The sequence below is a fragment of the Lepisma saccharinum genome, chromosome 18 (assembly GCF_977018435.1).
Source record: "Lepisma saccharinum chromosome 18, izLepSacc3.1, whole genome shotgun sequence".
NCBI classification, from domain to species: domain Eukaryota; kingdom Metazoa; phylum Arthropoda; class Insecta; order Zygentoma; family Lepismatidae; genus Lepisma; species Lepisma saccharinum.
In genome coordinates, this window is record NC_139246.1 from 20,548,826 (window position 1) to 20,564,023 (window position 15,198).

The following is a 15,198-nucleotide window of genomic DNA, read 5'->3' on the forward strand; positions in this document are numbered from 1 at the left end:
ATTTTCTAAAAATGTGTGTTTTTATTAGGGATGGGACTGATTAATCGGTACTCTATCGGTATCGGCTGATATAGGCATATCGGTGTATCGGTAAAATTACCGATTATTCTACCGATCCGATATATCGATATATATCTGATAATTTAGTGAAATATTCTGCCATTTTGTTGTAATTTTTATGGATAATCTCCATGCCCTTCTTTCTAAAAAAGTAAATATCTAAATATTAGGGATGTGACGAAGCTGAAAATTTACCGATGCCGATGTACTCACCAATAACTTTTGGAACCGATACCGATGCCGATATTTAACCGATTCCGATACATAAGATTATTAAACAGAAATGGGATGTTATTTTCAGCATGACAAGAATAAATTTGCTTTGTACATTTCTATTGCATATCATATGTATATACATATATATTCTCAAGAGATGCGAATGTACATTTGCATCTACAAAATGTTATGTGAACCTAGAGATTTAACATTAGTACACAAGCAGTTCTTTGAGATGCAAAATGAATTCCTGTTCTGCCAGATTCAACTTCAGAAACACGAGATTTAGAAGCACTTCTTCTCTTATCGCAAATCTGTTCAGCAACACTGAACACTCAATCACTGAATACTGATGCAGCAGGTATGCCCAAGTATTTTCTCAGCAGTTGCTTCATGTTTGAATACTCATTTTTGAATTTCCAATACAACAGCAGATCCTGGTTCAGCAATGTACTGTTTTATTTCCGATTTATAGTTCGGTTGATCCTCTGAATGAGTTTGCAATAATTTTATTACAAAAACTCTACAATAATGACGAATCATAACCAAATTTTCAATAAATCTTACAAAACTAGAATATAAAACTTATTAGAAGGTAAAAACTCTAGTATAATCTGTACCGGTTTAAATATCGGATCTTTGCCGATTCCGATACCGATGCCGATGTGTCAATTTCGGCCGATTTTCATACATCTGTAATCGGCTTCGGCACATCCCTACTAAATATTCAACTTCTTTTGCACTGCAGTCACCACGAAACACACATTTATTAAGGAGATCAATGAACATTTCAGGTTCTTCAAGGATCATTTCTAATTTTATATCGGATCAGTAGAATATATCGGTTATCGGTAAATTTTATATCGGTACTTTTTCGGTATTGGCCAAAATTTCATATTGGCCCATCTCTAGTTTTTATGTACATGAAGTTCCATGTTTCCGCAATTAATTTTGAAGGCTCACTGCCTTCATTTACTAAGGGTATGTCAAAATTCTACAATGCAGAAACCCGAAACGTCACATACGTAACTATTAAACTGTGTTTACCGCATCCATCATGAATGTACGTTTTTATTGACAGAATGTAGACTATTTGATATTTACATGAAAGATCATGATGTTTCAGAACATTTCTTTTATTCATTCTATTCTATGCATTCTAACTACAAAAGAATAATTTACTTCATATTCTTCTGTTTGGAAAGAATTGCAAGCCAATTAGTGTGGAAAATGTAGGTGATTCAGGAATGGCAGGAAAAAGAAGAAAAAATTTCCAGGGTCCAAAACACCCTGTGTCATCTCTCCCGTCATTAACGATTATGCCATTGTTCATGGGTAAAGCATTCTGATTGCTTTGTGTTTCTAGGAATATTTATCTCCAGTAAATTAAGATGGGACTCCTGCATAGCCAAATGGTTAGCGCTCTCACCTCCTGATTTCCGTCCCAACAAGGAAAAGAAAAGACTTCAATTATGCATTTTTAACTGTGCTTGTTTGAAAGAATACTGCTCTTGAAGTTCAAGATTTCCATGAAGATAACATGTGCCACCTGTTACCATGCAGGTTCTCTTGTCACGTGACCAGACTCTTGACTTGGAATTCCATTTTTGTTTCTTGCATCGGAGAGCGACTCGAACTCGATTGGCTTGCTAAATAATCCTGATTTTTTCTTTGCATTGCATTGGGCAAGTTGTATCTGCCTAAAGCTGATTGGAAACTGACATCTTTGAAGTTGTCCAACAAGTCACTGGCGCCACACTTCCAGTCTATCATAGACAATGCAAACAAGCTTAAAAAAGGGGAGGGCGTCAACAGCGGCTTGCAGGTGGGGAAAAGTTCCACTGTGTCTTAATACCATGATATTTACAGATAATATACTTTGAAGACAGAGAAGTTGCAGTATTTTCTCTTTTATGCAAATGAAATTGCAGATAAATGAATTATTGAATATAAATAAAACTTCATTTTTAGCATGTGAATGGTTCTGAAGAAAAGCAGTGACCATTCTAAACATTGTGTGCATTTCCTTCTTGCACTCCCCAGAATGTTCAAGAGGAATATTCATGAGTTAGTCGCAAGATAAGAATTATGGTATAGTTTATCAGAAGGCAGGATAAGAACGAAGAGTGATTCCTAAAACAGCCTTACAAGACTGCAGATCCAAAACAATACAGTATCTCTCTTTTACGTTGGATGAGTCATTGCTGCCAGTAGCAGATATCAGCAATAGACTGCTTTGGAGCAGCCAGTAGCAATCTCCTTCCAGACAGACTGGCATGAACATAGAGAAGGGGTAGTTTAAAAAAAAAAAAAAAAACAGGTGGTGAAATAGAAGGTCCTGATATTTTAAAGATAACGCACTTGTTGAAGACAGAGAAGCTGGACTATAGCGTTCATTTTTGTTTTATCAGCAGCATGCTTATTCCCGAAACAAGCTGCAGAAAGAAACAAAGAAGGCAGAATTACAGCTTTCTTTTCCCATGTTGTCAACGTAACAGACATGACCAATATTTCCTATGAAAAAGTAGAAGTTGTTTCATGAAATTATTTCATAGCCATGCACAGCAGTTGCAGATTAGTGAGCTCTTGTGAGGAAAGATGAGTGACTTTTATTCACTCATTACTAAACCCATATCAGATAACTGGGTTTGGAAATATCTTCTTACTTTTCCCCAATAGTCAATGTGGCAAACAAGAAGAAAGAAAAAGTTTTCACAAACAAGCACCCCACCCCCCATCTACTACGAAGGATTCTGTAGAAGCATGGGTAAAGAAGCGTAAATAGTGGTTGAGCCCTGTTGTCAATTTTCCACATGCGTTTTTGTGGAGGGAGGGAGAACAAAGACACCTCACTCACATTTCTAGCTTGTGTTCAAACCCTAGAGAAATCAGCATTTAGTGACTATCAGTTTGGCAATTGTGCCCTTGTTCCCCAATCATAAGGCAGAAGGCTCGCCAAGCCTACAAACCAGGCTTAGGCAGGGCTTGGAGCAGTGGCGTACGCAAGGGGGGGTTACCGGGTTTAACCCCCCCCCCCTTGAGCTTTTGAAATATTATGGAAAATGCTGTAGAAAAAAATTAAAAATGGCTAATTTATCACAGTCAAAGATCTGCGACAGTAATAATAATAATAATAATAATAGAATTATTATTCCCATGCAGCATGAAGAAAAACACAACATTCCAAACACAATCTAAGCGGCCGCAAAGTTCAATTTTGCAATTTTTTTGCAAAAAGTCGCGCAGTGACTCTCGCGAGAATTGTGAAAACTCCTTGCTTCGTCGCAGTGTGCCGACCTTATTGCAAACGTTCTTCCCGGTACTGATTTCACATCCCTTTGTGAACTCTAAAGTGATGCTGAGTCTACATCCACCTCATTAAATAATGTTGAAGAAGTGCTTTGTGAATCACCTAGAAGTGATAAATATGTTGGAATGTCTATAAACTTACTTTTCAACGAAAACATAGACTCAGTGGAATTTAGCAACATGTATTCTCGCGCTTCATCATCATCCTGGGCGAGTTCCATAGGTAAAGGTAATCTAAATTTCCCCGTGCATGTAGCACCGTGAAATGAAGGCACAAGTAGTGGTGTGGTGGACCCCAAAGATTCTCGATCTCGAACTATTTTGCAGGTCATGTGATCAGCGCCATGCTCTGGCAGCCTTTATCTCCCAGGGTTGCTCTCAGGTACCCATTGATATGAGGCTCGGTGTGGAGACAAGGCTGGATAAATTCCAACCAATTCCGGGAATCGAACCCGGATCTCCCACGAAGTTGTCAGACTAGACCAGCGCGGCTCCTTAAATGAGTTTCATATTTCGATTATTTCAATAAATTTAATATATTTGCTTGTTTTTATGGATTTTCTTCACACTTAAAATGTCTCACTTATCATATACAAATAATCGTTGACTAGACAATTATTTTGTAACAAAGAAACAAAAGAAATGTAGTTTTGTTCTATTTCTTTCATAAATAGCAGCTGCATTAGTAGTAATTATTAGTAGTAATTAAACTAATTAATTAATTATAAGAATTATTAATTAATTTATTATTATTATTATTCATAATTAATTAAATTATAATAAAACAATGGTAATGTGAATTTGTAGAAAGTTTTTGAAATAACACCCCCTTGATGAAATCCTGCGTACGCTACTGGCTTGGAGAACGTATAAAGTGAGGAAACAAGAGTTACAGCAAACATAAGCTCGAGCTAAATATTCTAATGTTTAACATTGTCTTTTGCCGGGACCTGAATGGATTAAGCAGGTAAAGCTCACCCCAATCCACCCTGGTGCCTTCACTATTTCTTGTGATTTTGCGAATTTACGTTACTGATTTAAAACTGATTAGTGCAATATAGCAAACTTTGAAACTGTGGTGTGTATATATAGTACTAATTTTCTTTCTTTGTGTACCTAATTTTACCATTTTAATTGTCTCAATAATACGTTTTTCTCTTATGACCCCCCTAAAACATGTAAGTGTGATTTCACTGTATGAATGTTCTTCAAAGTTTGCAAAACCATTGTTGGATATTGCAAACTTGTAAATGTTACCGTTAAAGTTGTTTTTATTCTTTTAGCTATGATCATCCTAGTTCCCCCAGAACATTTTCAAGTATACAATACCAAGAAATATGTATATAGACTCTCTGTATCTCTTACATTCGATTGATTTGGTGTTTTAAGTCCACTTTATGCTTAGTAAGGCTAATCGGGACTGGACCTATAGTTTACAGTGGGATCCGAACCACTATGTGCCTCACTCAGGTAATGAACCCTGGACCCCTTGATTACAAGGCAACGACACAACCACTGTACCATCGGGGAGGCCCACCTCTCAGAGAATATGAGGGAGAGAGAGAGAGAGAGGAAAGGGGAGGGAGAAAGAAACCTTGGCTAGTCATTCCATACTTCAAAAAATTCTAGGAAACCACAATGAAATATCACCAGAAGAAAAAACAACTTCAACTGTGACTTTTACTGTATTATTTTGAAATATCGAAGACTAGTAATGCAAACTTTTAAGGAGAACATTGACATATAACTTGGCATAAGCCATAACTACAAGTACAGTTTTGTAATAAAATTCTGCTTACCTTATCCAAAAGCTTTTTCTCGTATATGAAAGCATTAAGCAATTCCCTAAACCAATTAATGCAGTAGAACAATGATGTGCACACTAGTTTCTGCTGAAGATCATCCAAATTCTCAAAGTCCTCTATAGTCTTCGGCGATGGCATGTTCACAGGGCATCCCAAAACAGCATCAACAGCTTCCATATTTCCATTGTCCAACTTGTACCTCACGATGCGAAGGAGTCTGAATAGTGGATTGATAACTTGAATTGACAGATTGCTGAAGGAGATTAGAGGCAAAAAAAAAAAAAAGATTAGAATATTTCAAATTAAATGATTAATTAAATTGAATACAATTGATTAAAATGATTATAATACAATGTAACTTCAACTTTACGTTTTCAAGGGACAAAAGTGGAAAAAACTTAAAATCAGAAAAATGTAAAATGTGTGAAAATTTTATAAACATTTCAAAGAGGAATAGTTAAAAATTTTGATAACTAATATTAATTAATTAGATTTTCAAAAAGCATGGCAAATTTGCAAATGAAACACTTACTTCCATTTGAGAATGTAGCCAAATAAATTGAAACTACTTGTTTGTGTATGGAGGAGGGGGAGGAAGGGAGGGACAGGCAGAGAGGGAGAGACAGAGACAGTGAGTGAGCAAGTGAGTGAGTGAGTGAGTGAGTGAGTGAGCGTGTGTGTGTGTGTGTTCGAATGAACCAAAACATGCATTGTTAAAGAAAATAAAAAAGATGAAAACTACTCTACTACAGTACAAACAAAAATAATGAGCACACAAAGTACTTTACAATAAAAATTTGCTGCATTTTCTGTAGTCCTGTAGGACAAGCAAAAACAATTCCTCTCAATAGAAATTAAGCTACCAGTAAATGGAAAACATTTAAGTAAGTACACTGTATTGACACACACAATTACATACACGTTTAACAACATTAGCTACCTGCTCTCACTTAAAGAAGGTTGTGATTTTTGTTTTTATTGTTTTAAAATTCTGAATGCTCGTTTGTTCAGCAAATTTATCAGCTTTAGCATGAACCATTGGCCACTTATTGGTATGTTGCACTCAAGTGATTGTTTGAACCACTTATAAACACACTCAATGTTTGGGAATTCACTAGTCAGATGCCCTACTGACTAAACCACAGCTCTCACATTATTGAAATAAGACTACAAATTAGGAATGGGCCAATATAAAATTTTCCCCGATGCCAATAAAGTACTGATATAAAATTTAGCTACACCGATATTCTACTGATCCGATATAAAATTCCAAGAATTTGGAATTTGGTTCTTGAAGAATCTAAATGGTTAAGTGTGTGTGTTACTAGATGACACAATGCAAAAGAAGCTGCATATTTAGAATTTAGATATTTACTTTCAAGAAAGTAGGGCAGAGAGATCGTATGTTTATATCCATAAAAATATAACAAAATGGCAGAATATTGCACTAAATTATATGATATTTATAGATATATGAAATTTGTAAAATTATCAGTAATTTCATCAATAAACCGATATGTCTATATTGATTGAGTGATGATATGATGAAATTGATGAATGGACACTCGCAAACATCCATGCCCAGGACAGGATTCGAACCTGGGACCCCTGGCATCATAGTGCAATGTGCTAACCATTCCGCCATGGGGTGCCAGCGATATGCCTATATTGGCCGATACCGATAGAGTATTGATTAATCTGCCCTATCCCTACTACAAATTATTCGACTGGACATACAGATTGTCCCGAGATACTTCAGGGAATCGAAGAAAGTTATCCATAGAGATATTAAAAATTATATCAAACCAATATATGTTATACAATGGCAAACTTTCCATGAATTATTAAATCTATGTAACAACGAACTATATCGAGTTCTTGCCTTAGGAAAAGAAAATGTGTATATATTTACCATTTACTAAACCTAGATGAAAACATTATACTTCTGTATTCACTAAAACAATAGTAAAATGTCAAAATTGTGCACAAAATTACAGGCAATTTCTAGAAATATTGCAACAATAAATTAATCAGCAATTTTACTGATAAATCAATGCACTGATATCAGTCAATGCTAAGAACATTCTGATTAATATATATAACTCTAAGTTCCTCAATTAAAAAACACTTTTCAAAAGTATTCAGAATGTTACGAAAATAAAACCACATTAGTAATTTAAAAAATCAGTGACCATGACTATACATTCAACAAACATGCTTTATAATTTATCAAAAACGTCCTAGTTCTAATTTTGGAAATACATATCAATGGCATAAAAGTGTACAAATAATAATAATACCTCTTGGAAGCAACACCTTCCTCCTGCTTGCTTGTTTCTTCTTTGACTACAACGCCAGTCACATTTATAACAATATGTTCAGGTAGCAACTCATCCAATGCATACTGAAGAGAGTTATCAAAAGCTTCTCTGTGAATAAATAATAAAAAAAGGTAAAAACAAATAACTCAACAGAAATTGCACATAAATAATTGACACGGAGAAAGACTTTAAGAAAAAATTACACCAAGCTTATATACTGGTTAAAATAATATCAAACAAAACCATATTTTATGTCCTCCTCCGTAGTCGAGCGGGTTAAGGCGTTCACTCGTCTTGAGATCGTTCGCTGCGGGACGGTGTAGGTTCGAATCCGGCTCTGGTCGGAATTTATTCGGCCTACGTATAGGGCCGGTGGCAACCCACCATCGTGAGGAAATTGGGGAGCTCCGAGTGAGTGAGCGTAATCCGGTAGGGAAGACCTCTTATAACAGCTGGGAATACGTCGGGCTGACCCCCCGACTATTCCAATACTGGTTGAAGATCTTCATGCTTAGAGGTGACGAAGGAAAGTGTGGGAGGGAGACCGGCAGTCGGTAGGTATGCCTAGGCCCTTCATGGGCTGTTGCGCAACGGATAATTATTATTATTATATATTATTATGTTTTATGTTACAAGGAATAAAAATATGTCACACTAATGCTGAATTTCATTCAAATATTAATGTCAGAACTGATACTGATATCACTGTTGAAACTTATTCTTAAAAAATTCATATTGGATGAGTAACATTTTGCACAGCAAAGTACCAAATTTCTTCCTTAGTTTACATAAATCCCTCTCTCATTCAGAGTAACTTCAATCTTTGCAATAAACCTAGAGATGTTATTACTTACGTGAAATTTAGAAGATTGAGCACTTCCGCCTTGCACAATTTAATGGTTCAATCCTTTTAATTTCGAAGATCCACTGTCTTCATTCACAAAAGGGTACGGCGTTTGAAGCGGAGATGGTACCGCGTCACTGCATTGTTTGTTCCCCGGTGGCGGTGGTTGCAATTATTCCCATTCGGCGGCACTGGCATGCGCATCTTGGTTTGCGTCGTCTGCTTCCTGTTGTCTGGTGGCATTGCCAGTTGGGGGTTGGGGGGCTGGGCCGTGCTGCTTGGTAATGTGCAGTTCCTGTTTCCGACGTGGCTGGAGGGGGGTCGAGTGTGTGCACAGCATCTTTTCTTACCCAAACTCGCATCCCCCGGTGTCTACAAGACCACATGCCAATGCCACAACACCTACATTGGCAGAACCATCCGCACCATCCAAGAACGGATTAACGAACATGTAAAAGATGCCAAAAACAACACACCAAAATCAGGCCTCTCCCAACACCTCCACTCCACTAACCACACCATCTCCTCCATATCCATACTTCACCCAACCGGCTCTGTCATAGAAAACACCATCAAAGAAACCCATGCCATCATCCAGCAGAAACCAGCACTGAACCTGGACAATGGACAGGCACACCCAACTTGGCACCCTGTCCTCAGAAAGATCCCCAACCCGAAAAAGAAAAGATGCTGTGCACACACTCGACCCCCCTCCAGCCACGCAGGGAACAGGAACGGCACATTACCGAGCAGCACGGCCAAGCCCCCCCAACCCCCAACTGGCAACGCCACCGGACAACAGGAAGCAGACGACACAAACCAAGATGTGCATGCCAGTGCCGCCGAACGGGAGAAATCGCAACCACCGCCGCCCGGGAACAAACAATACAGTGATGCGGTACCATCTCCGCTTCAAACGCCGTACCCTTTTGTGAATGAAGACAGTGGATCTTCGAAATTAATAGGATTGAACCATTAAATTGTGCAATGCGGAAGTGCGAAATCTTCTAAATTTCACGTAAGTAATTTTAAACCACGTTTACCGCAACCACTAGATGTTAAATAACAAAACAGAAGTAGTTAACTTCAAAGTATTTAATTTATGAATATCAGTTGCAATATTGTGTAGTACGTAGTGTCCAAGCCTTGTTGAATAATTAATACTATAATCACCTAAAAATATCATTCAAAACCTAACATACAATACACTAATTATCCTATTTCAAGCAATGGTATTTCTTAAACTTACCAACCATATCATCAGACCCTAAAACCAGCTGAATGAATACAATTATAATTAGACCTCGGATATTAGGTTTTTAAGCTATTTTTTCCTTTGCAGGTAAATAAGAAATAACAAGTTATGTCCCAGCGTTTCCTTAAAAACTGAACAACTGATGAAGTTTTATAGTTCCTAAAATAACATGTTAGAACCTATTAAGGCTTATCAGTCTAAATCACACATTTTTTTTATGTCTATATATTTTCTAACATTTTTCAGGCTTTTTACATCACACAGAGGTATTTGCTCAGTTTGGTACCGAACAAATTCAATGACTAACGTGTTTGAAACAAACTTTCTGTCCTTTTCCCTGCCTTTAATGTTCATGATGTTTTCTTCAAAGCTCTAAACAAAGCAAAATGTCTGGTGCCACAATTTTTTGCATCAGTTTGGCATTTTGTGAAAACCTCTTGCACATGAGTGTAAGAATGGATAGTAAAATACTCTTCAACAATGCACGTGCGCTGCTCCAATGAATATGCCATGCTGAATCAACCAGGGAATGTAGTGGGGAAGCATGAGCGAAGAAAATATAGGGTAGCCAGGGGAAGCCTAGGATTCTCTCAAGAGTCCAATTTCGGTACAAAATCATGATTTAAGATTTTTCATGGTATGGTCAATACTTAGGCACATGTTGCGTGCGTCTGGTGATAAAATTTCGACCTGCTAGTGTTGCCAGCTATGGAGATATGTGCCAAAAATGGCACTTTTCACTAAATCCATAAAATAGCCAGTCATAAATCCATCAAATACTTTAAATGATCATTTTCTGTTGCAAATGACAGATTGGCATGGCATCACTCATTAGACATCTAATTATGACTCTCCGATAATTTCTTACATAATTTTCTCACTCAAAAGTGCATTTCTGGAAAAATTTTAATGCTGCCTTCTGCCAGTTATTACTTTAATCAATTTTCTGTATGAAATAAATTGATAATGTTAAGCATTGAAAAATATTTCAATGGATGAGGCTTTATAATGCAAAAAAAAAACGGTATAAATATCCCTTACAGTTTTCATGATATAAATTTTCAAAGTTTGGGTTGTGCAACTTTTGATACATTCTGTATAATTCCCGGTTTTCAAGGGTAACTTTATTAAGGATTAATAAAAGTTGCAATTTTTCACATCTATGGAGAAAAAATCAAGCGGAAATCCTGGAGCCAATTATTCATGCATAATTCCCGGAATTCAAGAAATTCCCGGTGACTTGTACAAGGGTCGTTCAAGGTTGACCGGGACTTTTATTTCTGCAGAGGAAATAGGTAGCAGAAGAAACACCAAACTATGTCAGTTTTTCAAAGTATTCTCCATGCGTGCCGAGGCACCGTTGCCATCGTTCTGGCAGCTCCCGAATTCCTTTGGCGTATAAAGAACTTGGTTGGTGTCGTAGCCACTGGAGGACATCGCTCCGCAGTGTTTCGTCTGTCGTGAATTTCTTCCCACTCCATGCTGCGTCTTTTGGTCTCTGGGGTTGAATTGTGCAAACACGTTTCATCACACGTGATGATGGATTGCAACAATTCATCACCTTCTGCTCGAAACCGATTCAGAAGTTGTTCACAGACCGTCCTGCGTGTCCACTTCTGATCGAATGTCAGCTGGCGGGGAACCCACCTTGCACAGATTTTGCGGAAGCGTAAGTGGTCGTGAATGATTGTCTCAACACTCCCGACACTGATATTCACCTCGGCAGCAATATCCCGCACTGTTACTCGCTGGTTCTCAAGAATCATTTGCTCAACACGTGCGATATTCACTGGTGTGACTGCAGTCAGGCGAATGTGTCCATACGCTTCATTTGTCAGCAGCTCCCGTCCTTCGCGAAACTTCTCACACCATTCGTACACTCTTGTCCGCGACTTCGTTTGTTCACCATACTGTGCTTGCAATCGTCTGAAAATCTCAGCTGGTTTCACTTTCTCCTTCACGAGAAATTTGATTACACACCGCTGCTCCACAGCCACAGACACACTGCTTGCCGCCATGTTCGCTGCAACTGCTGCACATGCACGAAATACGTCATGCCGGGCACTAGTTACTCGCGAAGGAATACATTACGTCACCCGCACGTTTCATCATGATCCGGCTATTCATTGATTTTTTACGTACGAAAATCCCGGTCAACCTTGAACGACCCTTGTACATCAAATTATACCTTCTTAATTCATTCTTCATATCAACAAGTAATTTTTGCCAACAGCACAAGTATAGTATTACAATTACTTGTGGATAAGAGAGACGCGGTAGTATATAAATACGGAGAAACTAGTACTCACTTTTATCCGTGGATAAAAGTGAGTACTAGTTTCTCCATATTTATATTTGTCGATAATTTTGAAAATGATGCATACAAATGAAAATTTGGTTAGAAAATTAATATTTGGTTGTTATACATATACTATTAAAATTTCTTACTGTTCTTTTGATTTTTTTTTAACGATTGTACCTAATCAGTACTTTTCAGGAATTCTGAACCATGTTAAGTTTTTTCGAACCTAAATCAGGACTTTTCGAGCCTAATTTAAGAGTTTTAGAACCTATTTTTTTGGTACCTAATAGCACACTTTTCAGAACCTAAATATCTGGTCTAATTATAATTTACATATTGTAGTTTGTTGTGTTTTTAAACTAATTTTAATACAGGTAAGAATATGGTGAAAATGAATGTTTCTACAACAGAAATTCTGCAGAAACAGTCAATACATAATCTTAGTTATTTGTAAAACAGAAACTCAGTTCAAAAACTGCAGATAAACCTTTTAAAATTCCAAGTTACTTTCTACTTACCGTTTTTGTACTTGATCCAGTTCTATAACAAATGCTTCCTGAAACTGTGATGTTAGAGCCTCAGCTATCCACTCCTGTAAATATAACAATAATGGTTTATACCTGAACTTTACATTGACGGTCAAGTAGATGTTTTCTCTATTTCAACCTTAAGTATTACCGCTTTTCGCCACCCATAATATACGGGTGGCCAGAAAGTCCCTTTACACCTACATTTATTTCATCCCTACATTAATAATATTTACAGTTAGTTGTCCAAAACATCCATATGTGCACTCCTCCAAAGTGAAGTCACTGGTATCTGCCATTGTTGTTCACCAAACACGGAAAGGCACGACAATGAAGTGGTCAACGCACAGACTTTATTCTCCCTCCGCGGGCAGTCACGTGGCAATTCATGTGAGGAGCACTGCTGCCATATCAATGATCAGGATGGGAGGTAAAAATCTTAAATATCTTACATTGTTACATGCATTTAGTTCAGGTGTAAAGGGACTTTCTGGCCACACTGTAGTATCTGTGTGATTGCAATGCATTCCCAAATTCTACTTCAATTCAATTAAACTGTACATATATTTAAAATGTTTAATTTTAAGTGTGGGGTTTCCATTTGATATTTTCACACACTCATAGACTACAAACACAAGTCACAAATTTCACGGGATATGCTAATATACGAAAAATTGTTAATTGTACAAGAATTTCAAACTCAAATTTACCTAACAAACTTCAAGATATCTTATCTTGCAATGATTCTTAATTTGTGAGATAGATTGAGACACTAACAAAGTAAACGGATTGAGATAATTAATTCTGTTTCATTTTCCATGTAGCTTCATTTTACTTCCTCGATAAAAATAAATGTTTAACTGTGAAAAACTTGCATCGGGGCAATTATAAATATGTAGGAATTCAATGGGATTTGAATTAATAAAAGTTGCAATTTTTCATATCTACGGAGAATAATTCACGCATAATTCCCAGAGCCAATAATTCACGCATTATTCCCGGAATCCATGGAATTGCTGGTGAGTAGCCACCCTGTTTATTGACTGGGTATTAAAATCATTATTTGTGCATCACACAGGGGGAATTTGCACATTTTGATTAATGCAAGAATCCAGGCACTTTGATGCTTATTAGATAGGTCTTCTCCCGGCTGTAAGCATCACAGGACAGGAGGCATGTTCTTTTCAGATGTGCAGTACTACACAAAAAAAAATCATAGAAGGAAAATTGTTTACTGTAGACAATGGTAGTTGTTTATTTCTCCTTCAAAGTATCGCATTATGGTACAACCCCCCCTCCCCCCCAAGTCAAAAATGTTTTCAAAAAACATCTTATTTCAAAAGCACTTGTGCCACCCACAATAAACACTTCTGATAAAAGTTCTGCCTTCTGCAATCACGTGATCTTTAAAATGCCGAGGATTTACTCTCTTCTGCCACATGTTCCTCTAATTTCAAGCCGGTCTCATTGTTTTTAGACCGCAGATGGCACCAGCCTTTCATCTAGCATCTGGAATGCTGTTGCTTGCTGATAGCAACAATGACTCATCCAGCACGAAGGAGAAAAATACCAGTGGTTTTTGAATTTGCAGTCTCGCAAAGGCTGTTCTGATTTGACGATACCGAAATTTGATCTCCAGAAAGAAAAACATGAGTTAAAACAACCTTCTGCTCGGTGCCTTCTAATAAGCAAAACTGTAACTTTTATTTTGCACATGACACAAGAATAAACATCTTGAACACTCAGAGTGGTGCTGGAACAAAAGGCACACAAAGCTCAAAATAACATAATTCAGAACCATTCATGTGCTACAAATAAATAAATCACAATTCTCAATGTAGGAATGGACACCAAACCCAAAATTTATATATATATATATATATTGTAGAGATATGGAGATTATTAAACCGAGAAAACCTCGTCATGTTAATATTCACACTTGTTTATTTCCTGGACTTGTCCGACCAGCGAGCGATCTCAAGAATGCGCTAACTTGTAACTTCCGTAAAACAAGGAACTGGAAAGGCAAACGCGTGGATCTAAACAGGATCTACCGCGTTCGAAAGGTTTAACAACCTTTCGACGCCTAGAATGATAAAAGCAAGCTCCGTCCCGGAGCTCGCGCTCTTTTGGATTCTGACACTCATCGACGCTACATGAATAATTAGTCCGATACTTTACAACACATTACACTGCTGAACTACGACGATGGAACACGGAGTTACCGCTGCCTAGCATGCTACAAGGCGCAAGGGATTGCTCGGTTTGGTGAGCTGAGGGTCGCTGGATAGAACCTTGGCAACTGTCACGATTCGGTCTGCAAGGAGCATCAGGACAAGACAACACACACACCTACCAGGTATGAACAAGCGTGAATAACCTTTACACCAACTTTCCATATCTCTACCCTCCTAATCGGAGCAGGTTCAGTCACAGATATTATTAAGCTCTACCTAAATGTTTAAATGAAACTTCCCTGTGACCTCTAACCCCAGGTAAACGGGGTTACAACATGGTGGAGGTGCTTCAGGCCCTTTTTGCAATTAAGTACCCTCCTGT

The 15,198-nt window shown here is 37.6% G+C and overlaps 1 protein-coding gene across 2 annotated transcripts in view; it reads right to left on the reverse strand.

The window, feature by feature from the left end:
- Window positions 1–15,198, reverse strand: part of Fancd2 (Fanconi anemia complementation group D2) — a 218,121-nt gene that overhangs the window by 112,419 nt on the left and 90,504 nt on the right. For both annotated transcript variants that reach the window (XM_083140290.1, XM_083140292.1), the window contains exons 14-16: window positions 12,631–12,704; window positions 7,691–7,819; window positions 5,385–5,643 (exon numbers count right to left, since the gene is read on the reverse strand). In XM_083140290.1, the coding sequence (XP_082996416.1) occupies window positions 5,385–5,643; window positions 7,691–7,819; window positions 12,631–12,704 (462 nt within the window). The remainder of the gene's footprint in view (window positions 1–5,384; window positions 5,644–7,690; window positions 7,820–12,630; window positions 12,705–15,198) is intronic.